Below are 25,466 nucleotides of genomic sequence, written 5' to 3'. Positions count from 1 at the left end.
GATGGGGGGCACTGATAGTATCAAGCCAGCAGCCAACTACAAAAAATAACTAACCAGAACGTGGTCCAACATGTCACAGCTGTAGATGGGGAGCACAGGACACTGCCAGCTCGATGTGACAGCTGTATGACCTCCTCCACTTCCTCAGATCCACACAAACACACCGGAGACATCTCCCTCCAGGCGGTTGTTCCCAGCGTTTTATGACCTGTAACCATATCCTGTCCTCCCCAGAAATGAGAGGGAACCCAGCTGAGGTCTGTCCAAGCCCTCCCCACTGCCACCTTCTCACCAGGCCCCTTGGCCCCTGCCAGCCTCCTGCTTCTCCAGAGAGCACATGAGAGAAGATGGAGCTTGAACCTGGGCAGTGAGAAGAAACACGGAATGGAAGGAGAATAAAGGCTACCAGCTTGGTCACTGCTCAGCAAGGTGCCTCCTCACCCACCCTGATGTCAGGTACTGGCTACACTGAGCAGACAGTATCCAGGGAGGGCATCTCTGCGTGGGCTTCAAAATATTGGCAGAACAGTTTGGCAACCTGCAAGCCATTATCATGGTCCCTTGGAGCTGGGTCTGCTCCTCCCTGTAAGAGATTTCTGAGTATCTACTGATGTCACTCTTACCTTGTCATCTTCCACATGAATGCAAGGCTCATCCTCCTTCAAGATCACCTCTGAGACATATTTGCACAATGCCCACAAAAACCTTCTGGAGATAAAAATCCTGAAGATGAAATAAAGGACACAGACTTGCTTCCTAATCTAAGCATTTTCTCCTCAAAATGCTAAGAGGCTCAATGTTAACCGACAGCACATGCAAGGTCACAACTGTCCCACCATCCAATTTTCTGCTCCCTGACTGCTCCCCACAATCCAGTTGAAACCTCAGCCAGATTTTACCAGCTGGGATTTGCTTCCTAAAAACACTGGCAAGAAAAAAAAACCAACATATTTTAGAAAACAAATTCATTAGTAACAAAAGAAGAATGAAAGGTTGAAAGTACACAAACTGACATGCAAAAATAATAATAATTTACCAGCTGAGAGGGGATTAGCTCTGATGCAAGTTAATGAGACCTGCGTGTTTTCCTCTCCTGAGAAAAATAACAGAAATCCAGCTGGAGCTGTAAGACAAGTGTGAATGCAGAAAACAGTCTAGTCTCTTATCACTGCAATCTGCCCTTAAAAATTTGCTTCATTCAGGCCAGGGCCTGGGAGACAGGGCCCAGGAACAACACAGAGCACCCAGATTTGTGGCAGTTCCCAGTAATTTCAGCTCCTTTATTCAGGTTATTTTTTTTTCTTTTCCCAGGAGCCCTATCCTTTTCTACCTGTTTAGTAAAAAGGATTTTTCCCTTACAGGATAGATAAACTCCCCCCCAATTCCTCCGGGCTTTCCAGGAAGACAGTGCTACTCCAACAGCATGAGCACCAACAACACAGTGTGTTTTTAAGCCCTGGAAAACCAGCAGCTTAAAATCCATCACAGCCAAGGCAGTGGAGCAGTGGACACAAGGAAAAACCATCATCCATGTCATCTGTATCCCACCACATGCATTTCCAAGTTTCTTCTCCCTTTTTCCCATACCAAACCAAGATGTCTAAGGAGCAAGAGGTGAATCTTGCAACCGAGACACATCACCATCAATATCCTAGCACCAAAAATAAAGCAATACTCAACAGAATTCCCAGGTATAAGGGGTTACAAATATTCAGACTTTATTATAAATAAGAAATACTGTTTTATACATAAAAACTGCAAGTGTTGCATTTTTGTTCACCGCCCCAGACAGCAAGACCACAGATTAAGGCAAAAAAAGCTGGAGTGAAGGCACATACTGAGGGGGCCACAGTCAGGAATAAGGTGATGAAGGGATGTCACGTGTCACCCATGACACCCAGCACTCCACCAGCAGCTGTCACATCATCACATTACGTAAAGAAATAACTGGACTTATACAATGAATAATGGCTGTAATGCAGTACTGATTAACAGATCGCTTATAAAGATTTTTTTTTATTTAAAAATAAAATTCTGTTAAAAACGGCTTAAGAAAAAAAAAAAAAACAACACAAGAGAGCAGGAAACCTTAGGCCTGAGGTCAGCCAGGGCATGCACACATCTGCTCTTCTCACAGCCTTGGCAGAGGTGATGTGGTCACAGCTATCTTCCCAGAGCAACCCAATGTCCCTGTGCGTGCAGGCACAGGGAGCTCTCCTCCAGAGGTGTTTCCAAGCAGGAGGGAAATCCCACAGTCATTAAGGGAAGGGATACAAAAGCCATGCAGAGTTTGCTGGGAACAGCCCCTGCCCAGCAGCACTGTCTGCACCAAGCCTCCTGCCTTGCACAGTGGTATCAAGATGTCCCCAGATGCAGCTCTCTGACCACCTCAGCGCTGGTCTGGTCTCCCAACAGTGCTACAGCTCCTCCCAGCTCAGCTGCAAAGCCACAGCCCCTGTTCCACTCCTGGCACAGCATCCCACGGGACAAGGGACACAGAACTGGGGGCTGCAGGCACCATGGGGAGCAGGGCTGGCTTTGGAGACAGGGCTGGAAAGCATCCACCCGACAGGCAAAGTGGTTATGGATGGGTGCTGGGGATATGGTAGAGGGAAGCAAGCAGGAGCCCAGCTAGGAGAAATCCCAAGTTTGAAGGGAATGATACAGAGAGAAGCAATACACAGTGCACCTGCCCCAGTGGCTATAGGGGAAAGCACATGGAGGAGGCCAGGCTGTGCCACTCTGGAAATCTGGCTGAGTATATTTACACACACATACACACGCACGAGAGACTTCCTCACACTATAATCATGATAAAAAATGGAAAAAAAAATCACATTCACACAAAAAACATAAATTTGAAATAATTAATAGCACCAGTGTGTGTCAGATAATAATTTCTTCCCCGCTACGCAAACGTACAAAGTTGCATAGTGTTTAAGGATAGATATATACTGGATCTCAGGGAAAGGGGGGAGGGATGCCAGGCTGGAGGCAAGGAGGAAGCTGCAGAGGATGCTCTTGTCTGGGAGCAAGGGGCTCCCTGCCACTCCCACCCAGCACCAGCGAGCACTGCCTGGGGAGGGAGCCTGCAGGGAAGCCGTGGGAGTGGTGTAAAAGGCACAGCTGCCACCTGAGCCTGGCCTGAGGTCCCTGTGCTGTGGCAGCTTTATGGTGACTGGGAGATTGGGAGGCAAAAAGAAAGGAGGACACCAGGAAATTCCAACTCTTCCTCCCAGCTTTAAAACAGGCAAAAGGCCAGAGCTATGGCAGGAGAGATAAAAATCCCACTGTCCTCCTTCAGGAAAAAGATGGGGTGAAAAAAAAGACCTTTCCATTTCCATCCATGTGCCCCCTTCCTTCCCCACCCAAAGACATTCAGCATGGAGGCCAGTGCAGCTGTCAGAACTCTCTGGATGGCAGCTCTCCTCTTCAGCAAGACTTGTCCTGCTTCAACAAACTCATTTGTCAGTCTGACATTCCAAGCCCAGAAAACCAGATCCTCTGGAAATTCAGTAGCAACAGATGGGAATGCAGCTCGTGGCTTCCACACTCTGACAGTCTGGACTAGCCAGCAGGCAGCAGCTTTCAGACCAGACCCAAAACTTCTCCACGGAACAGAAACGGGGCTGGCAAGATCCACCACTCCACCAGTATCCCATCTTCCCAAAGAGCCCTAATCAGAGGCTGCCTTTTTCTCATAGCAATGCATCATCACAGAAAGCATTTCAGAAAGAGGCTTCAGCGATTTTGCCAAAGGCTACCAACACTGTTGGATTGGCCACTACCTAATGATGAAAAAAATAAATTCACAGGGTTAGAAGTTGGGAAGAAGGATCTGAATTGAGTGCAGCTATACTGGCCATTACAGTAATACTTTGGTAGCCATCCCCTTCCTTCATAGGGACAAAGAGCTCCAGGACTGAGGATTTTACAGTCAAAGGGAGAAGACAGGAGAGAAAGTTGTGTTAGTTTTGCCTTGCTGTATACAGCTCACATGGTTATTTCTGAACCACAGTATAAAGAGTCCAGAGCGTCTCTCATCCTTGCACTAATCAAAGGGAAACTGTGTCTGAGGAAGGGGCAAAGGTGGAGTGCTCAGGAAAACAATCTATATAAAAAAAACCCTTTGATGCCCAAAGACGGATATTTAATTTGCTTCTCAAAAAACCCCAAAACAAAGAAACAAAGAAACAAACGGGAAAAAAAAAATCCCACAAAAAACCCAAACAAAACAAAACAAAAAAATAAAAAAAAACCAAACCAACAAAAAAAAAACCCTTTCAACTTATCCTGATTTGAAAGGAAACAGTGGCTGCGAGCAGCGAAGAGTTGGGGATTTGGAGAAGGTAATGTGTGTTAAGGCACTCCATGGCTGAACCACCGCTCACCAGGGCGATTCCCCCCACCCCCAGTGCACCCTTAGGGTTTCTCAATGGACGGGGTGTTGAAACAGCCAGATGGCAAGGTCTTCCTGATGTCTTCCAGGTTGCTAATGTCCTTCAGGATCTCTTCAATGTCCCTGTTGTAGGCCTGTATCGCATCATCTTGCTTCTTGGCTTCTCTCTCAAGGAAAGACACTTTCTGGTCCAGGTCACTTTCTTTCATCTGGTCTTTGGCACTGTTCAGGGTACCTTCAATTTCATTCAGTTTGTTCAAGTCCACTGTCTCCAGTTGCCCTGAAAAGCCAGAAGCAAACAGTGAAGTGCAATAAAACCCCTTTGACACGGGTGCTCACGCAGCTGAGCCCACAGCAGACCTACATCAGGCCATCTCTAGCATCTGAAACAGGACCAGCCACATTGGTGACATCTCCACTGCCTCAACAAGTCTTCAGTTTGCTGAAAACCAACACAGAGCATTGCCAAACAAGCTCTGAGGCTACTCGGGAAAGAAAAAAATCCCAAAGTCCTTGTCAAAAACACACAAAACCAATTTCAAGAGATCAACAGATCCATCTGGTTCCTCAAACAAAACTGGCAGGAAACCCAGCACACATCAGGAAAACACTCAAAGGCATACAGCACATTACAGACAGTCCTACCTAGTTGATCCAACAGGTCATTAATGACAGTGAGCAGGCTGTTCACAGAGTTCTTAGCTTTTCTTGCATTGTCTTCTGCCTCCTGGGCAGCCTGTGAGGCCTGTAGGATATAAAAAAAACAAGAGCACAAAAAAGGTGTAGGGATTACAAAACTTGCTTCTCTGCAGTTAGTCAGCACATCGCTGCCTTCTCACCCCAGGATTACAATCCTGCACAAAGATCTTTACCACAGGGCTGGGGATAAGACTGACAATCTTCAAGTAATCAGTTTTCTGAGTATTTCAGGGTGGAGATCACTGAAAACTGAGCAGGATTTTGCAGTAAAGGGCAGGATGGAATCAATAGGGCTATACAGTCAGGTTTTAGCTATAATAAAAGGAAAAGCAGCTCTCAAATTCCTGCAGGGAGCCTATGCTAATGCACCAGAACTTGTCTCCTCTTCAGGCCCACTTAAAACTTGGAACAGTCAGAATACTGGCTGGACCCAGCGCTGTCTTTGTAAGAGGAGAGCAGGAGGAAAGCCTTCATTGCCAGGACAGCAGGGAGAAGGCAGCTCCTGGCCACTGCTCTCACCTGCCAGCAGCACTTACCTCATTGGCCATCTTCATATCCTGCTCAGCATCGGCCTGCTTCCGCTTCAGCTCCTTCTCTGCATCCTGCAGCTGCTTCATCATGTCATCCACTTCCCTGGCCAGTCCTGTCACATCAGCAAAGGTCTTGTCGGCTTCGGCTCTGGTAGCAGCAGCACTCTGCAGCCAACAGGTGGGAGAGGATGGAAAAAGGTGGTGAAGGGGCAGAACTTCCTTCAATCCTTCTCATCAAAACACCCTGATTTCCTATCCTGCCATATTTTGCATTTGCAGTGGGGAATACAGCAGAGAGCACACGGGAAATACTGCAACAGGAGTTCATGCAACCCCACAGCGGGATCTCAGAGGGGGTGAGCTGCAGCAGACCCACCTTCTGAACGGAGCTGGCAATCTTCTCAGCATCATCTGCTCTGGCCTTGGCATCACGGGCATCGGCTGCAGCGTTGCCCAGTGCCAGCTCTGCCTGGTGAGTCTTGTTGTTGGCCTCTGCAATGGTCTGGCTGATGGCAGGGATCTTCTTCAGCGCCTCCTCGGCCGCTGTCTTGTTATCGTTCACCCGCTTGTCAAAGTCTAAGGGAGCAAAGCAGATCCTTATCGTGTGCTCCAGAAGAGCCGTGGGATGCTCCTTTGACCAAGCTACCCAAGGCTTGGCTGCCCTGACATTGGAGGGATGAAGAGCAAACTGGGGTCAGCTCTCCCACTGCACATCTTCTGATGCTAAATAAGGAAGTTTAAAGGAAATTTCCAGTCCCTGAAAATGCTTACACTTTTTCTTTAAAGAAAAACGAGCCAAAAGAACACACCCAACACTCAGATAAGGGCAATAGCAGGGCCTCTTTAACCAGAATATCCTACTGCCAAGTGACTTGTCACACTGGAATTGAAGGATTCACTCCAAGTGCTTCCTCTTTACCTTTCAGGTTCCTGAGAATGGTATTGGCCTCCTGTAGTGTGCCACTGCTCTTCCGAGCAGCTTCTTCAGCCAGGGCTTTTGCTGCATCTGCTCGAGCCAAGAGCTGGTCTGCAGTCTGAGGAGACATGACATGTATCAATGTATTCCCACTTTCTGAAGGACAATCATGCAAGTGTATGAAAAAGCACTGTTAAGCCTCAAACAACAACACCATCCAGGAGAGCAGTGCTTCCTCTGAGACCAGATGAGTGTATGTACTTTGAGAATACTGTTCTGAACACAAAGTTGACACCACATCTGGCAAATATCTCCTATTTTTCCCACACAGCTTCAAAGCCATTGCTTTTAACCTCTTTCTGCATCTCCTTTTTGGGGCCATTTTTCAGCATTCATATAATCAATAAATAACACTAAGACTAAGACAAAATCATCTGCATGTGGCCAGTCTTCCTTGTTTTTTCCCCAGGGAACAAAAGCCTGCACAAAGTGGTACTGACCTGCTGCTCTGTCTTCCCTTTCTCCAAGAGGTTCTTTACTTCTAGCTCCTTTCCTTTCATATCTTCTCTCAAGTCCTCATAATCCTTTAGCTTCCTGGCAATTAGTTGATCCAGTTCTTCTGCTTCCTTCTTGATCTTATTTGCTTTATTCTGCAGGTGGAAATCACACACAGAGATTCCTGAATGTTAAGGAATTCCTGAACAGGTGGTAAATTTTTCCACTTCTACATTCAAGCCAAGACGTCTGGCAAACATTTCAGATTTTTGTCTTTCAGAAACTGGGGGAGGTGGGGCTTATGTAGGTGGTTTTCTGCACTTCCATCTCATGCATAAATGTTGCAATTGCATAAAAGCTGGATTATGCCTAGATGGACAAGAAACCCACAGAGCATTCTTATGCAGAGAACATTAGCAGAGCACACGTAAGGTACGGCAGCGACCCAGCAATCCTCAGGGAACAGTGCACATGATGGTGCCCACACGTACCTCTAGCCCCGTGGAATCCACAGTAGGCAGGCTGGTGAGATTAGCATATATCTGCAGGGCTCTGTTTCCAGCTTCCTCTGCCTCCGCAAGCACCTTGTTGGCCTGTTTCTCTAGGTCTCGAGAAATATTCCTTGCTTGATTGTACCTATAAAATCCCCAAGGATCCAGTTATGCAACAGTAATTTTTGTAGAACTGAACTTAGTAAGAGAGGCTAAGAAATCAAAAATCACCTCCCACAAAATCCAAAGCATACAGAGGGCTGTCTTAGTTTTAAGCACTGCTCTAAAGTCAGGAAATAAAAGCAATTTTCTGACTCACTTCTGGTTGAGCTCATCAATATCAATTGCAGTTTGGTTTTCTCCAGCCAGGGTTTTCAGCAGCAGTTGATACGCTTCCGTGGAAGTATCATTTGCAGCCTTGGCTGTGCGAACAATCTCATCAGCTTCCTTTTTGTGCCTGATGATAAAAGAAAAATAATGCCATTAGATTTGTTAGCAAACAGTTTTTATCCTCAGTTCTTGATTATATTCTCTCTTACTTTTCCTTCTTTCCTTCCCCCAGATTTCCATTTGGGAGATGCTGAAACATTTGCAATGGAAGATGGTTGCCATGTCTGTCATCCACGTGAGCAATGTTTGCCCTCAGAGCTACACAGCCATCATCCCACAGCACCAGTCCCTTAAGCAGTAAAGTGTGTGTTTCCTAGCCAGCAAATGAAATTCTGCTTCCCCCTTGCAGGGAAGAGCAGGGCCCTGACACAGGCCACGATGAGTGTGTCTTGCCACAGCCTACCTTTCTGCCAGCTTACGGGCCTCTTCTGCCAACTGAGTCATGTTGTTGGGGTCCCCACTTTGCTCTGGAGGTGTAATGGACTGGAAGAGAAAAAGAAAGGAAAAAAAAACCCTTAAAGCTCTTTTTTCATCTTTTATTTGTATTTGCTTTAAATATTTATTGTCATGATCTAAATGCTTAGAGATGTGTCTAACCTACTTCTCACTTCTCTGTATGTTTTTCTTAAGTCCATGCAGTTTCCACCACTGGTTACCCCTTGAAAAACAATGGTGCTAATATTTATTTAAGACTTTTATGTTGGTTTGGGCTAAGATACTATCTGTGACTGACAGTGGTGAACTTCCTTCATTGATTTCCCATGACCTCGATGCAAATTTACTGTGTGAGGGAGAGAGCAAGTGGAGAAACACACCAGAGGCACAGAAGGAAAGGCTCTCAGCCTCTCCCAGCTGTGTGGGATGTCAGCAGCACACTCACCACGTTGTCAGCTGCCATCTTGGCCCTCTCCAGCATATCAGAAGCCATGCTGATCAGGTCCTCAGTGTCCTCCACCCGCACCCGGGCCTGCTCCGCCAGGCTCTCCGTGTCCTGCACTGTGCCCTGGATGTTCCTCAGCCTGTTGAGCTGACTCACTAAGGTGCTGTTGATGTCTTTGAGACGGTCCATGAGGCCCTGATCTACGTCTGAAACACAGGACAAAAAAGAGAGGAAGCAAAATTAATTAGAGCAGGAAGAGAAGCTGGAGCAGCAGCTTAGCACGGCAGGCACCATGTTGGTAGGTTAATCCCCTACTGGAAGAGATTTCACAAGTCACTTACTTGAGATCAAAGTCATAATCAGAATGTGCACCAAACAGGAGAAATGAAAAGCCATTAACTGCTAATAAGACAATCCTGCTGGGTGTTGGAACTGACTCTGATGGGAGATTTTGTGTTCAGAATCATGTTTTACCTCTCTCATTCACTTAAAATGACAACAGAGCTGTTCCTCAATAGGTATGAAATGTCTGTTTGGTGAATTCTCTTTAGCTTATCTCCTAGAAATTGAGCAGGGATGGACGAATAGTGCAGACACACATTTTTCCACACTCAGGGCAACAATGGCTGCTCCAAAGAAAGACCTAAGGAGCTTCATACAGAGCAGCCAGGAGCTGTGTGGAATAGCAAACCCACTCCAAACTCTCCTCAAACCAAAGGGCTGGCAAAAGCTGGCAGGATAGAGCCTTGGTTTTCACGTATGTAGGACTTAAAAAGCACCCACAATTCAACAAATTTTTGGGCCATCAGGTAACTCCCCACAACACCATCTTAATAATGGAGGCATCACAGCCTCCATTATCTATGTGCCTCACAACCAAGGCAGTTACTTGGGAAAAGCTGAGTGTGTTACCAAGAATTAAAGTGCATGCATAAGCCCACAGAACTCCAAAATTAAGACTGGTCAAATACCTTGACCTTGCAGCACATCGTAAGTATTGAACATGGACATTTGACACATTTCAAAAACACACCACCACAGAAAAACTGAAATAACTTCTTCAGGTGTGCACAGATTTTTGCAAGGGTACTTTTTATTGCATTTACCATGCCCTCTTAGTAAGAGAAGAACCTGGAGCTGGGGAAGGGTTTGGAGCACAAGTCTCACAAGGAGCAGCTGAAGGAGTTGGCAGGGGTTGAGCCTGGAGAAAAGAAGGCTCAGGGAGGACCTTCTGTTTATCCACAACTCCCTGACAGGAGGGTGCACCCAGGGTGCTGGGCTCTGCTCCCACAGAACAGGGACATGATGAAAGGAAAAAACTTCAAGCTGTGCCTGAGGTTTGGTTGGATAGTGGGAAAAACTTCTTCACTTAAAGGGCTGTCCAGGGAAATGCTGGAATGACCATCCCTGGAGGGATCTAAAAGCTGGGTGGATGTGGCACTTGGGAACATACGTTAGTGGTGGCCTTGGCAGTACTGGGGGGCAGGGAACGGTTGGACTTGATCTTAAGGGTCTTTCCAAATAAATGATTCTATGATTCCAAGACAGAGAGAGCAATCAAAAATTCCACCGCAAAACCAAATCCATTCCCTCATCTTTCTCCAATCCCCCACCCTGCTACCCCCTTATGTGGGACTATTATCTAGGCATGGATGCCAAGCAGGCAGTATAAATCTACCTCAGCTAAAGCTGAGAAAAGCTTAAGCAACCATTCTCCTTGGCAGGAATCTTCCCAAGCAAACGCTAGCATTAGATGCATGTGAGCTTTTTCCCAGCTTCACACAAAGGGGACAAATTTTCCCAAAATGGTCTGAAATCACTGAACCAGCTCCCAGGGGAACATCTTTTACTGCAAAGTCAATAGTCTTCTTCAGGGCTCTCTTTTCCAAAACACACATCATCTTATACATTAAAGAGACCCTAAGGACAAACCACTGTCACAGACATGACGAACATCCTGCTCACAGACATCCCATGGTAGTGGTGACAACACAAGAATCAATTTGAAACTGAGTTTAACAGGAAAAACAGCATTCTTCAGAATATTCTACACTTTATGGTGGGATAATTAAGTTTGCCATCGGCATTTTGAAGCCTTCATTCTGATTGCTGATGACCAGAAAAACAAAAACTGCTTGAACTCAAGACGTTTGAGCAAATTTAAAGCATAGTAAGTATACTGGAAAGTTTTCTGCTTGTTTAACAAATAAAACCCTCCTTTGCGTCAAGAGAAGAGGATAACACACAAGCACTTCCATGTATACAGAGCTAGAGGCAGATCTTTACTTCCACGTACAACAAAGACCACTGGTTGAACAGCATGGATAAAAGCACAGCCACCGTTGTTATAACGTTCACTGACTCAGTGCTGCCTGAAATTGCTGTCAATCCTGGCGCACAGAACTGGCTTGAAATAGAACACGCTGTCTCCAAAGGGAACAGGAACATCAGGCAAAGAACTCATTTAGTTGGTCCATGTCTGATCAGGTCAGCTCACCTTTGCTCTTTTGTGCTTCATGGAGCAGCTCCGTAACTTCTCTTTCTGCCTCTTTCAACCGCTCTTCGAAGGCTTCATCAGTTACAGCGTCTTCTCTGGTACCCAGGTTTGCTATAAGATTTTCCAACTCCTGCAGCCTTTGACGTTGCTCTGCCACCTACATGAGAAGGACAGAGCACAGCTCTGACACAGCAAAGCACCTTGAGCCGCTCTGCTTTCAGCAACCACCAACAAACAGAATGCTGTACAAGTGGACATGTGCCACCATCTCCAGTGGTACCAAGCAGTGTCTGTGGCCTTACCTTATCTTTCACTAGTCTGTAACAGGCTGGACACTCCTGGCAGCCAGGCCACGAGCGGTTGTAGAAATAGTTCTCCTCACACTGGTTGCAGCGGCTCCCCACAAAGCCTTCCTTGCACTCACAGTGACCGTTCTCCCGGCACTGCAGGGACCGCGAGCCCTCGGGATCACAGTCGCAGGCTGCAGGGGAGTTAAACCTCAGTCAGACTGCAGAACAGGCAGAAATACCCTAAAACTCACAGGATGGGAGGATATGCTTAATACCCTAAAACATCTGCAAGAGCTATGGGGCACAAACCCACAGCTGGACCTCCCTCCTGATCTCAGTGCTTCTACTCGCAAGCAGGACCCAACATTCACTGTGTGTGTTCAATGTTGCTATTACCTCTCTCACAAAGCCTCATTCCACCCCACTGCATTGTAACTAGCTGCAGTTCGTTTTGCTGCTCTTTACAGGCAGGGATATCAATGAAGAAAGTTTGGATCAACCTGCTTTGCAATCATGTTTTCAAGATCAGCTGCTCCTCAAGACAGAACCTGGATACTGAGGCCACCTGCAGAGTAACTGTGCAGGGACACATTAGGAAACAGGGCTGCTGGAGGCCAAGATGCAGAGATATATTTACACCAAGAAGTAGGTATCTACTAAGCTGGATATCTAGTAAGTCAGACAAGAAAAAAATAACAAAAGAAGAAGGGGATAAGCTGTAGCACAGAAAACAAATTTTGTCACACACAGTGTGGACATAGAAGTGCCAGCTTCTGCTGTGATGAGGAGCAAGGTGAGAAAACCCCTTCCCAGAGGCAGAAGGAAAGCAAAGGCAGGGCTGGGTGTGCAATATCCTTCCCATGTGCCTCACTCTGGCCCCTCAGACTTACGTTTACAGCCTTCAGAGCCAAAGCCGAAGTGGTTGCCCTCACACCTGTCGCAGTGCTGGCCGGTGACGCCTGGCTGGCACTCGCACTGCCCCGTCCGGATGTCACACTGCCCGCTGGTGGAGCCCAGCGCGTGGCAGTTGCACCTGGGGAGGCAGGCACACGTCAGATGTGACACAGAAGGGACACGTGGGGCCAAGTGCTTCTCTGAAGAGCACAGCTCAACATTTGCATTTGCCAAAAGCCGCTTTTCTTGCTGTGAAGATGCAGCAGGCGAGGCACTGGGCTTTTGAACCGTGCAAGGTCACTTGCTGCCTGCACTAAAAAAAGAACCCAAGAGCCTCTGCTACAATCATGAAGTCATGTGGCAGTTTTCTATTTAAAACCCTGATTTAGAGCTCTTTATAAAGCTATTTATAAGTCAGGCTTTTTGTACAGCCTTAGTAGCTGCTCCTTGACCACTGCTCCTCCCCACCCACAGCAGCAGAGGCACACCTGTTACTTGTGACAAACATCACATTCCTGCACAATGTAAGCACAGACCCTCCAAAATCAGGGTCTCTGCTCCAAGCCAAGCCAAACCTCACCTCTCACAGCCACGTCCACTCTGGAGGTTGAAGAATCCAGGCTCACAGGCACTGCAGTCCCTCCCAGTGACGTGAGACAAGCACTCACACTGCCCAGTCACTTGATTGCAGACCGTCTGCTGATTCACTGTGCCGTAGGGATTGCAGTGACAAGCTGCCAAAACAAAAAGGTATGGAGAAACACGCACGAAGTTAGAAATCCCTCGTGGTGTTGGTACTTACCCTAATGGGCCTGGATACAAACCACTTGGCCACCCAGCCCCTGCACCACACCATGCTTTTGCTTCGATAGCACTAAGTGCCCACAAACAAGGATTTTAGCAAGCTCAAACCACCAAGTCAGGGTAAAGCCACACACTGCTGCCGACGGGCACAAGTGACAGCCTGACAGCAGCTCCTGGGGACAAAACCATTTTTAAATGCAACAAGAAGCAAGCCTCACCTCTGCACTTGTCCGCGGGGTCAGGGGCCAGCGGGTTCCCGAAGAAGCCATCCTTGCAGCGGTCACAGTAGAAGCCAGCTGTGTTGTAGATGCACTTGAGGCACTCGCCGGTCCGGCGGTCGCAGTTGCCCACGGCGTTGGGGTCGATGTTGTTGTTGCACTGGCACAGGCGGCAGGGCCTCACGGCACCATTTCTGCCCAGAGGGTCTCCGAAATAGGCGTCATCACACAGCTCACACCTCTTGCCTGGGACACAACACAGACACGGGTGCTGCAGCAGAAAGCCCTTGGCTGCCATCTCACATGGACCCCCTCTGCAGTCCCTTCTGAAAAGTAAACTCTTCAGCTTCTTCCCTTTCACCCTTCTATTGGGGCCACACACAAATCCCTCCTCATCTCTAAATTCAAGCTCATTTTTCACTGGAACTTTGCATTATGAATTATTTCCATTGTTCCTTCCCCTTCTATCCCTTTAAGCCAAACCTATTTGCTGCAATTTGTTGTTAATTTAAGAATCCCAAGAGGTAGAGTTCCATGGGGCATCACTGCTCCAGGAAGCTCCTCTGCCAATGAGACCTGCCAAACCTCCACAGGCAGCCACTGAAGCATCCAATTTAGCAGCTTCCTACACTTACTGCAGATCTGACCTCCCCAGCCAGTTATGAGCTCCCTTTCTTAGGCAGTTCTTGCACAAACAAACCCTCTTTTTCCTCACATCCCAAAAAGGTGGTGTGAGACAGGAAAAACTCCTCTGCAATCACGTAGCTACAAGAAAGATCAGCTGCTACAGACACTTGAGCTGAAGGGCACCTGGGGCCTGGACTCTTGCTTTGGTTCACAATGCAGTGGCACCCACAGGAACCCCCATGATCTGCTGATGTACTTGGTCAGAGGCATTCCTAAGCACACAAGAATGTACAGGTATTCTGTACTTTGGACTCTGCCATGCCAAGCATGAAATCAGCAGAGAAGCATGAAGGCTGCCAATCATCCTATGGCTTCCTTGCTATTTGCAGGCAGAACAAAAGTTTCTGCTTAACAACTCAGCTACATGCTTGGACTTCACAGCTTATTGCTAAGAAAAGAAGATCAGTATTTGTTCACATATTTCTCTTAAAATTGCTGAGCACTTGTTTGATCTTCTATTTTTTTGGGCAGCGTTTCGTGAGTCACTGCAGCCCTCCTGCTCTTCCTAGGAAGCATCCTGTAGTGCCTCACTTGCTGGCAAACTGCACCTTCTAATTTTATTTCAGTCTGACCTGCCTTCCTGGCTCTTTTAAATCTATTTTCTGCCCAACACCACGCCATCATCAGAGCTCTACTGGAAGGCAGTATGGCTTTCATATACAGCACAGAAATGGTCAGACTTTGCAGATCAAGCCTTTTGTTCTCAAGAAACAGGCATGAAAAACATGTAAAGTCTCAAGCCTCACACAGGACAAAAAAGAGGGCTGAGGAAGGGAGAAGAATTTGAACCAGAAGACGCAGCAGCTTTCAGAGCTACTCACTGTGGATCAGAGAACAAGAACTAGCAGGAGACACACTTCCACAAGCATGTGCCTGTAGAAAAAGATGTTTACAGGAACACACCTGTAGTGCCAGCCTGGCAGCTGGTGCACACAACCTCCTTGGTGCGGGGCACAATGGCACAGCTCGAGGAGCCTGGGCACGGGCAGGGCTGGCAGTCCGAGGCGGTGCCGGCCGTGGCATCGCCGTAATACCCATCGCTGCACTTCTCACAGTGAGTCCCTGCCGTGTTATCCCTGCAATTGCACATGCCTGCAATAGAGAGGGACGTGAGTTTTGCTTCCTTGTCCAATCCAGAACAGAAGAACCAGCCTCTTGCTGCTCCCTGTTTCTCTCTTACCCGTCTCGGGATCACACGTCTCGCTGTGCCCGTTGCACGTGCAGGGCACGCAGGGGCTGTAGGGCCCAAGGCTTGGGGTCTCTCGGCGGTACCCAGAGGTGCAGCGCTCACAGAACTGCCCCTCGTACCCCACTGGACACGAGCAGCTCTCCACCCAGGCCACAGGCACACCGGGTCCGGGGCGAGCACTTGTGATGGTGACATCATCCAGGTGACCGGCACCTAGAAAGCACCAAGGGGCAAACCCTCTGTAACCACAAAGGCTATCATCACAGCTTCCCCAAACACAGCTGAACGGTATGAGGGGCAGACAGGGGGTGCTTGCAGTTGGTAAGATGAATCAAGATGCAAAACCCTCCAGGAAGGCTTAGAGAGATGAGCAAAGATGCACTAGAGCTCACCAAGGGGAGCATGCAGGGTAGGAAAGCTGAGAACGACAATATAGAGGAGAATCTGAGAACAGCAAGTACAGTCAATTAAAATTAAGTTATATTTTACGTGTGTATGGTTTCCATTTCCAAATCAAATACCAAAACCAATTCCTGGCTTTCAAGCCAGAACAGACCATGTCTCTAGCAATTTTAATACACCGTCTGCAAACCACGCCTCAGGACAAACTCTTCAACTCTTCCTCTCAAGCCATTCCTTCCTCTGGCATTTCAGCATTTCCCTCCTCTACTCCCAACCCCTTCCCTGGAGCAAAACAGAGCCCAGACACAACATAGTTGACTTTTAACTTACACCACTGCAGCAGCCCCAGTGCACTGAGCAGAACCTCAGCTCCTACATATCAGCAGTGGCTATAGCACTCAGGGATGGTTTGCTCCACACTTTCATCCCCTCCATTTCACAACCCCACATTCTTCATTATGGGCCACACCTCTGAAAACACTTGCAGTTTTTCCACCTTTCCCAAATGCAAATTCATCCTTTGCATCTTTCTGCAAAAATTCTTCATCACACAGCAATAACTAAGGATCTGTTTTTGCTTCTAATTCATGCCCATTTTTATAAATCTTCATTATGAGGAACTTTCACTCAGGTTCTGCACAGGCAGCACTTTAGACCTTGTCCTTCCCATTTGTCATGTCAAGGCAAGGCCCAGAAAGAGGGGGGATGTAACCATTTCCAGTGCAGCAAAACTTAAAGCCAAGTGCTATAGACCTCCTACATCCTCCTTCAGTACTCTGTACTATGTATTTTTACCAACTGGAGGATAGTGGCTATTAAACAAAGAAAAATTCCCATATCTACAGCAAGGAATCAGCATTTGCTAAGTGTTTAGCTTTCAGACATTCGAAGACAACACTTTTCTTTTCCATATCCTCTTCAGGAGGCCTGGGAGAAGACACTACAAAGGAAAGCCAGGTGAAAAGCCATTGGCACAAGCTTTGCCAAATAAGCTGCCACAGCTCTTTATGGCTGGGCCCTACAATGAAGCAACTCAAGCACTAAACAAATGAGTTTGCCCCCTCTTCTGTGACGTTCTGCTCAGCAACTTACTTCTCTCACTGTATGTCCCACGGATCTTGATGGAAGTCAAGTTGTGGAGAAGCTTTTGGAATTCAAATGCCGTAAGGGCAGGCCTCCACGGGTAATCTGCAGCCTCATGGAGCCTGGGGAGAAGAGCCAAGCATCATCAGCACAGCTTTCAGCTGCTAACAGCTGCACCTTCTCAAAAGCTCCCTTTGCAACAGCACTGTGCTATTGCAACATCACCCACATAAGTTTAAACCTACTGATCTCTGTTTCCTCAAGGGCTCAGAGGCCAAAGGCAGCCCAGGCCAGGTGACAGCTGCTCCCACTGTACCTGAAGGTGTAGGTCTGCACATTCTCACTGGGGTAGGAGTTGCCCTGGGCAATGAGAGGCACGGACACTCTCAGCCCAGCCCCTTCCAGCACCAGGTCCTCTGCAGAGAGGCGTGTGTCCCGCCTGTCCACACGGAAGGAGAAGGTCAGGTTTTGCCCGTAACTCAAAACCTGGTTGCCCAAGAACTTGCCTGAAAGGGGAAGAAATCCTTAGAGTTAGGGGACAGAACACAAAGGGCACAAGCAGCACAGAAAGCCATGCTTTTGGAATGACCTACGTGGTGCAACGAAGTACATGGGGAAGTAGGTGTCAGAGATAACGGAGATATCCTGGCTCTCGGCACTCCACTGCAGCAAGACTTCTGAGCCATCACGCTGCTCAGCACGCCACTCATCCTCTCCTGAAGAATCAGATGGGCAAGAATTAACACCCATGGAAGATGGAGATTCGCGCACACTTCTTGCATCACGTTGCTCGTGTCTTAGCTAATCTAATGTGCATGGGCACTGACAGGCTGCAGAAAGCAGCTGTGCAGAAGAATTTAGTCAGTAAACACCATCTTTCCAATTTAAGCCCCTGACTCAAGTGCTGACTTGAAACCTCTGAACTTTAAACCCTCTGATGATTACTTGTCCAAAACCTTCTTTTCTAAAGAGCTTAAGCAGAGACAGAAAAACCTGTAGGCCCCTATGATTTGTTGAGAGCTGCAGCCTTTGTATGAACTGTTCTCCACTAGAATTTTAATTAAAAATATGTTATTTTCAGACTACGCAGCATGAAAACATGCATACACATGAAACTGACTGCATGAAAGAAACTGATTTTTCCTGGGCTTACAGACTCATTGGAAACACAACTGTGTTTTATCCAGAGCCATTCAGACCCCAAATCTAAAGTGATTTTGATCCTCTCAATCAGAAAGTCCTGACTTGGTTCTAGAACTGAGGAAACTCTGCTTTGTCAGCACACCTCTCAGGCTATAAAAGGCTTCTGTTTGCAATTCCCACTTGCACCTGCACGGTGTACAATAAATGTGTGCCTGAAGCCAGAGCTGTGAATTCATGCCTCCCCATCTGAACAAACAAGCTGCAAACATGGAAGCTTCAGCACTTCCAAAAGAAGGATCCTAGACCTGCCTGCCCAAGGTTTGTGGTCTTGCACAGAAAAGGAGGAGTTGGGGTTTTTTACAGCTTCTGACTTGAGTCTACTGCTCAACCTGAGATACAAAGGAAAGCTCAATTTTACCAAACTCGAAGTTGGAGGTGATGCTATAGATACTGTAGCCCACAGCACTGGTGCAGACTGAAGAGTGTCCAAAACAGAAGCAGGGGGTACAGCCTCTTGGATTGGAGGACTCCAGATGGAAAAATCCAGGTTTGCATCTGAAGATGCAAAGGAAAGAGAATTAATTTCCCTGATGCTTAACCCCAGGTCCTCGCTCAAATGTTTTTCATTCTTGAAACAAAGCCATGGGAAGAGAAAGTCACCTCTCACAGTGGAATCCTTCCACGTTGTCCTTGCACGCACACCGCCCTGTCTCGACGTTGCACTCCCCTGTACTGCCAGCAGCATTGCAAGTACAGGGCCTGGGGAGTCAGGAGAGAGGTTAGTAAGTTAGTTCAGTAAGAGCCACATAGAGAAAGCTTTAAAAAAAGCCTAGTTTTCCTTTCAGAGAGCTGCAATCCTCCTTACCTGCACCCAGCTTCGGAGAGGGAGTGGAACCCTGGCTGGCACCGGTCACACTTGTCCCCCATCACACCAGGCTTGCAGCTGCACTGGCCGTAGCTGTCACACTGTGTGCTGAGGGAGCCTGTGGGACAGCAGGGACAGGCACCTCAGCACACACATATGGCTCCATCAGCTACTCGAACTTTACAAAACAGCCAAGAAATAGGAAGAAGAAAGGAGGAAGCACAGCCTCAAGCTGATGAGTGACAGCTACCTAAAGACTGCCTCTAGTTCACAGGGATTTCCCCTTTGGTAGCTCTAGACAGATGAACTCTTATCTAGTCTTCCCAAATGATATTCAGCCTTTTTACTCCTACCAACCAACCTTTTTATATACAAAATATAATTTTAACTTCAAATTGCCTTCTCCTGCTTCATCCTCAGTGCTACATTTGCATGTCTCCAATTCCACATCTGTTTCACTCTGCAATATGTAATTTCCAAGATTTTATTCCCTGAATCCCTTGTGTTCCCCCTAATAAGCATCTCACTTTTCCCTGACCTCTCCCTTTCACACTCCAATTTCTTTCCTTGATTCCTAAGTTGCATTTAAAGACTAAACTACCTTGATGGAACAAGGCTGCATGTGCCACTATGAATCCTAGTAAACTCATGAGCAAAACCCTCATTTTTGGAAGGATGCCTTCCTCAGTACTGCTCCATTCAAGTGGTCTTGCACAAAAAGCAGTAGCAGGTTTCTTTAATCCATAGTGGACAAAATGCTTTCTCCCAAGCATCCATGTAGCTGCCAGCCTCGGAGCTGCCAGCACTGTAAGAGTTAACTAGCAGGAGAAAAATATTTTCATATACAGAAATAGTTGCTTGTTTCCACTTCAATCCACACGAGAAGATTACAGCAAAGTGAAGAGTTACAAGATGATTAGGCTGGGCAGGACAGAAGAATTCACAAAACCTTTACCATATACAGCCAAAGTTCAAATCCCCTTTGCACTCCCACTTAGGATTATTTAGGAAAAAAGAGTACTTGACAAAAAATACCAATCCAAACATATCCAGAAGACTGAAATACACCCTGGGTGTCAGTGCGTCATGGCACACAAGCTAATGGCTAAGTTATAAAAGCCTTTGAAAGCTGTCCTTAAAGACCTGAGAAGTCACCTCCCTGCATCTTTTCAACCATCTCAGCTCACACCAACCCACACCCCTCTTAAAATAAGGTCTAACACAAAGATCCAGGAAAGCCGTCAGAAGAAAGGGCCTTTATTGGTCAAAAATTTCATAACTGAATGACTCCTTGACAAAATTAGATAGGAGATGCACCCTGGCAGACCTCTCCCTGGCTGCTTTTAGGGCATGCTGCAAGCAATTACTTATGTCAGCTACTCTTTTGAAACCTCACATCATATCTTACTATGTGTTAGCCTTTTCCTTCCTTCCACCTTACTTGCTGTGGGCTGGTGTAGTGATGGGATCACTCCTTACAGGTTAAGTGGTTCCCTTCACAACAAAAGAGTTATTCTCCTGCCAGAATTACCCCCGTCCCCATTTTTTTAAGAGGAGTTTAACTACAGATTTTGAGTTTACTTTGTTTTATCTCACCCCACCCCCTTTTGTGTTTAATGTTTCACTGGTTTGTATTTATAGTGCTTGGATACTCGGTAGGAGAAACTGATGCAGCAGCTAAAGTTCACTACAATTTCTCAGCATGAACAACTTCCAGAAATACCCACTCACATCATCTTGGTTATTAAGAATTTAAATGAGTTCTTTAGTACTGGGAGCATCCAGGGTAACACATACACAGTGGGGAAAAAAAAAATCTATTTCAGAATACATTCAAAGGAGTAAGTGCCGCAGAGGTGACCTATCTGCCCCTATCACCCTCACTCCATTTAGATCCAAGGATAACTTAAACCAAAATACAACCCAATAAACATTTCCTACACGGAAAAAAAGAAAAGAAACCCAAACAACCCCTCCCCTCCCTCTTTTTACCCCGGAGCTGGCAATGAGCTGCATGACGGAAAGAAGAGGTGGGTTTTGTGCGTGGAAGTGTGCAAGCAGCCGTGCTCGCAGCAGCGCTCACCGACGGGGTTGCAGCTGCAGGGCAGGCAGTCCTGGTCGCTGGCCAGGCGGTAGAAGCTGTCGCGGCAGCGCTCGCAGCGGGGCCCGGCGGTGTTGCCGGCACAGGCGGTGCAGTGGCCGCCGTGGCCCGTGGCACGGTACAGCTCGGGGTCAAAGTAGCACTCCTGGGACCGCCCGTTGCAGTCGCACGCTGCAAAGACACGGCACCGTCAGTGACCAGCCTGTCCCCGCAGCACAAACCCCACCCTGCACGGTTCAGCTGTAGATGAGTTGGGGAAGGAGCTTTCAACCACTCTGGGACCTGAAACAAACTTGAGACCATGCTCATCAATGCCCAAAAGAAAACCAGCACTTTCTACCACGCTTCTTTCAACATCAGGCTGCCAAAATATTGTCCTCCCACACAGGACTACCGATCCCTGTCATCCAAACAAGCATGAAAAGGTAACATGAGGCTACTCCGTGCTGTAATGAGAGCTTGTACCCTGGACTGCAAATCCCTAGACAGCAGGACATCCCAATTTCACCACCCCATTGAGGGAAGCCACAAACAGCTGGAACCTATCTAGACACACAGAGGTCAGACAGGAAGAAAACTTTTCTGTCTGAAAAAGCTTCCCCATAAAGTAAACTACCAGGAGCTGTGGTCTGGGACAAAACACCAAGCAAATTGGTGTTCTGTGACAGAGATCTGCATTTGTGGTCCGGAAATTAGGCTAAATAATCAACAAGTAACTGTAAAAACCAATAACCCAAACACAAAAAGGCCAGTTGTACTCCAGCATAGTAAACAGATATTTTCCCCATGGGTCTGATAAAGTACAAGCCTGTACATTTTTGCAGAACACCTCTTTTTTTAGGAAAGATGGGTAGTTCCCATCCTTCTCCAGAAAGGAGACGCCCATTCCTAGGGATCTACCAGAAAGCTCCTACAGGACAGGAGTGGAATGACCAAGAGTCCCACAAACTGTGCTTAATGCTGGCTGTGACTGAAGTTAAAAGAAGGCAGGGCCAGCTTGTGGCTGCCGGCAGAGGCAGGGACCCTGGCCCAGACAGGCTGTCCCCACACATACGCAGGCACTCGTTGGCGCTCTCGGCGGTCGCTCTCCTCCACGGGCGGTCGTTGAAGAAAGGAAGGCACTTCTCACAGTCCACCCCGAAGGTGTTGTGCTTGCAGTTGCAGACCAGCTTCCCAAGCTCATTCTTCACACACTCACTCGCGTGCCCGTTGCACTTGCATCTGGTTCAGGAGAGATAAGGAACAGGTATTGAAACTCCAGGGCTCCAGGTCACTAGCAAAGCAACACCAAAAAACAGGGCCCAGATCTCAAAATCTGAGATGAGAGAAATTGGAAGGTAAATGATTACAACAAAATCGAGAACAAAACTGCTGTCATTCAGCCTGGAGAAGAGGGAGCTTCATGGATACCTTATGGAGACCTTCTAATATCTAAAAGGGGTTTACAAGACAGAGAAACTTTTTATCGGGGCCTGTAGTGATGGGACAAGGGGTGTAGTAGTAATTTGAAACATCTTTAAAATTTTAATTTAGACTGGACATAAGAAATCAATGAGGGTGGTGGGACACTGGTACAGGCTTCTAAGAGAAGCTGTGACTGCCCCATCCCAGAAGTGTCCAAGGCCAGGCTGGACAGGGCTTGGAGCAACCTGGGATAGTGGAAGGTGTCCCTGCCCAGGATGGGGGTTGGATAACCTCCGACGGTCCCTTCCAAACCAAACCGTTCTATGAAACAAAGAGGTAGGCTCTTTGTTTCATAGAAACAAAGGGAAGAAAATTAACTAACTCCTTTGCAGTCTTCAGACTAACCTGAGCAGGAGAAGCAAAGATTTAGCTGACTTTATGTTAGTACATTTTCCACATCTTCTCTCCTGTGAGAGCCTAGAACACTGTATGTTCACTGAGTGTGGGCTATTGCGGTATCAGTAGGAAGTTAAATAGCACGAAGGGGACTAATACAGAAGCCCAGGGACTTCCAGACTGCTGGTGCAGCCAATACAAATCCCCATGTGGCCAAATCCCAGTCTTAGGACCGCCATACGCAAACAGTCCAAAACCCTGCAGCGGTCTCATGTCTGTTTAGTAAAACATTTTATCATCAACTACTTAAGGTTAAAACATTCCATAACAGACTTTGGCAAAAGGAATGGACAACCACAATCATGTTGTACCATGTTTCAGACCTCCAAAGGAGATAGCTTCTTCAATATAAGTGAAGTAGAGACAGAGATTTTCTACTTACTGTTATTTGAGAGTGCGGGCACAGGAGAGAATAATTTAAAAACACATTAAAAACCACACATACCACAGAGCAGAAAAAAATTTCTTCTTTTGTTTTTCATTTTAGTTAATTCTTTTTATTATTTGCCTATATTAGTATTTTTAAAGGAGTCTAGTAAAACTAACCAAAAACTTTAGTAAGAACAGAGTTTTATTGTCTACTCACCTACCACCCACAGCAAAATCAGAAATTGCATAGTAGTAAGACTTGAGAACTTTTGGGTCATTGAAAACTTCATCTCCAAATGTGTTCAGACGGTTGAGGGTCACTCTAATATCTGTAGCTGTCACCCATTCCTAGAGCAGACAGAAATCCCATCAGATGAAACACCCTTTCCCTTGAGAGAGTACAGCCATTAGCAGTTCTATTAAAGTCATTCCTCAGCAGCTGGGTCCTTCCTCATTGTTTTCCCCTTTGCACCTCAGGAGCTCACATGCTCCTGCCCCAGAAGCCTTATGCCACATCCTCTTAGTTCAAATGGGTTTTCCTAACCCTTTCTCCTCTCTGGAGACCCTTTCCAATGCCTCTTCACATCCTGACTGCTTTCAGCTGGGAAGCACCGAATAACCTCTCCAGCAAAAAGTGCAGGGCAGGCAATTATGCCAGCTTGCTAATTGTACGTATCTGTCTGGCTGCAGTTTTCCTGCACAGCCATGCAGCACCAATGGGAAAAGCTTTAGGGTACATTTGTCTGCAGGCATATTGCACCAGACTAAAAGATACAGACAGACAAATGAGTGAGGCTGGGGGAGGCTAAGGAAGAAAAACAGACAGATCTGACTTGAAACACAAGAGTTTTTAATAATATTTACACAGTGTCTGTAACACACTGCCCTGCCTTCATGCAGCAGCAGCCAGCACAGAGCCTGTTGCCAAATTTCATATCACATTCCACCAGCCACTGACACTGGCACCTCCTTGGTTTTATTATACCCTCTACAAAGCTGTTTTCCTTCAAACACCATACAAAAGAACACAAAGAAACAACCCTGTATGTACAACTGTGCAGCACCTGTGTCACTGCTCAGCCAGTAACATAGTGTTTATTTACTGAATTACAAACACTGATGTAAACACATGGAAATACCAATCACAATATACACATTTACTTCAGTTCTAAAAAGCAACACCAGGGGTTGGTATGTATTTTAGGAAACTGGTAGTCAGATCTCTATTCCTTACATAGAGACACTTACCAGAAAATTACACAATTGCTAACTTGAAATCTCCTTATTCACCTTAACTATAAGACATGGTTTTCTGTAAGGGTTGGCTACACCAATAAGGTGGCCAAACTGGATCTTTTCCACTTCAGAAGTTCTTTCTCCTTTCCCATTAATCTTATTTTTTCATTTCATTTTAGTTTGCAGAAGCAACCCCACCAGATTCTGCTCTCCTGCCTGGGAATGGGAAACAGGCAAGCCCTGAGCCTGCTGGGTGTCTGTCTCAGACTACTCCTGCTACTTTAAGAGCAAAGGGAAGTGAAGGTAATTACAGCTCCGAAAGGAAGACAACAAGCCCCAGTGAGGCAAACCCCACAGGTTTAGCTCCTTGTTGCAATATAAACTGGAGAAGTCATCAAGCAGAACACAAAAACTGGCAAGTAAATCAGATAAACTGGTGCTCTAGTATACTCCTGACCACTGCCCAACCACTCCTGTGAATGCAAAAAAAAACATTCAAGAATGTTCAACAACAAAAAAACCCTGCCAAAACCCCTTGCCAAGCCACTTGTAAGACAAAAATAACAGGGATAAAATCAAACTCCTCTGCTTCAACATACATGTAAGAGAACAGGGTAGGGATTCCTGTAATGCTTTATGTATTTAGAATAATCTTATATTTCTTACTTTTTTCTGTTTGAACTATATATGCAGATACCTTAAATATTAACTGGACTGAGACTTTATCTTCTCTGTGTCCTTGTATGTGAAACAACAGCAGAATGTCCACAGCTGCTTTCTAAGTTGGCAGAGATTTACATTCATTCTCTGAAGACTTCCATGATGCCTACTGACAAATCACCCTTAATGCCACCGGGTTTGCTTTTTTGTACCATAAACTTGCTATCAACGGACTCAAGAGTTCAACTCCTCCTTCAAAAGTGTCTCTGTGGATTTTCCACCCCAGCTCAGCTGTGCAAGGGCCTTTCACTATGAGTAAGGGCTGTAGTGCAGCCCAGTCGGCACAAAGCCACCATGAACAGTGACTC

The 25,466-nt window shown here is 46.7% G+C and overlaps 1 protein-coding gene across 1 annotated transcript in view; it reads right to left on the bottom strand.

Annotated features, from left to right (window-relative positions):
- Positions 1-1,694: 1,694 nt before the first annotated feature.
- Positions 1,695-25,466, bottom strand: part of LAMC1 (laminin subunit gamma 1) — a 67,444-nt gene continuing 43,672 nt past the window's right edge. The window contains exons 3-28 of the mRNA XM_041479560.1: positions 23,420-23,550; positions 22,028-22,194; positions 20,956-21,144; positions 18,873-18,990; positions 18,668-18,766; positions 18,426-18,562; positions 17,458-17,580; positions 17,181-17,370; positions 16,874-16,986; positions 15,371-15,592; positions 15,094-15,282; positions 13,504-13,749; positions 13,062-13,215; positions 12,478-12,620; positions 11,600-11,778; positions 11,298-11,454; positions 8,801-9,006; positions 8,324-8,403; positions 7,850-7,987; positions 7,531-7,675; positions 7,045-7,194; positions 6,548-6,662; positions 6,005-6,204; positions 5,635-5,793; positions 5,045-5,144; positions 1,695-4,679 (exon numbers count right to left, since the gene is read on the bottom strand). Coding sequence (XP_041335494.1) covers positions 4,423-4,679; positions 5,045-5,144; positions 5,635-5,793; positions 6,005-6,204; positions 6,548-6,662; positions 7,045-7,194; positions 7,531-7,675; positions 7,850-7,987; positions 8,324-8,403; positions 8,801-9,006; positions 11,298-11,454; positions 11,600-11,778; positions 12,478-12,620; positions 13,062-13,215; positions 13,504-13,749; positions 15,094-15,282; positions 15,371-15,592; positions 16,874-16,986; positions 17,181-17,370; positions 17,458-17,580; positions 18,426-18,562; positions 18,668-18,766; positions 18,873-18,990; positions 20,956-21,144; positions 22,028-22,194; positions 23,420-23,550 — 4,107 coding nt within the window. The 3' untranslated portion in view covers positions 1,695-4,422. The remainder of the gene's footprint in view (positions 4,680-5,044; positions 5,145-5,634; positions 5,794-6,004; positions 6,205-6,547; positions 6,663-7,044; positions 7,195-7,530; positions 7,676-7,849; positions 7,988-8,323; positions 8,404-8,800; positions 9,007-11,297; positions 11,455-11,599; positions 11,779-12,477; positions 12,621-13,061; positions 13,216-13,503; positions 13,750-15,093; positions 15,283-15,370; positions 15,593-16,873; positions 16,987-17,180; positions 17,371-17,457; positions 17,581-18,425; positions 18,563-18,667; positions 18,767-18,872; positions 18,991-20,955; positions 21,145-22,027; positions 22,195-23,419; positions 23,551-25,466) is intronic.

Source organism: Pyrgilauda ruficollis, unplaced genomic scaffold (genome assembly GCF_017590135.1).
Source record: "Pyrgilauda ruficollis isolate IOZ18807 unplaced genomic scaffold, ASM1759013v1 scaffold49, whole genome shotgun sequence".
In the NCBI taxonomy this organism is placed as follows: Eukaryota; Metazoa; Chordata; class Aves; order Passeriformes; family Passeridae; genus Pyrgilauda; species Pyrgilauda ruficollis.
Note: the sequence above shows the minus strand (reverse complement) of the source record. Positions and strands in the feature narration are given on the sequence as shown.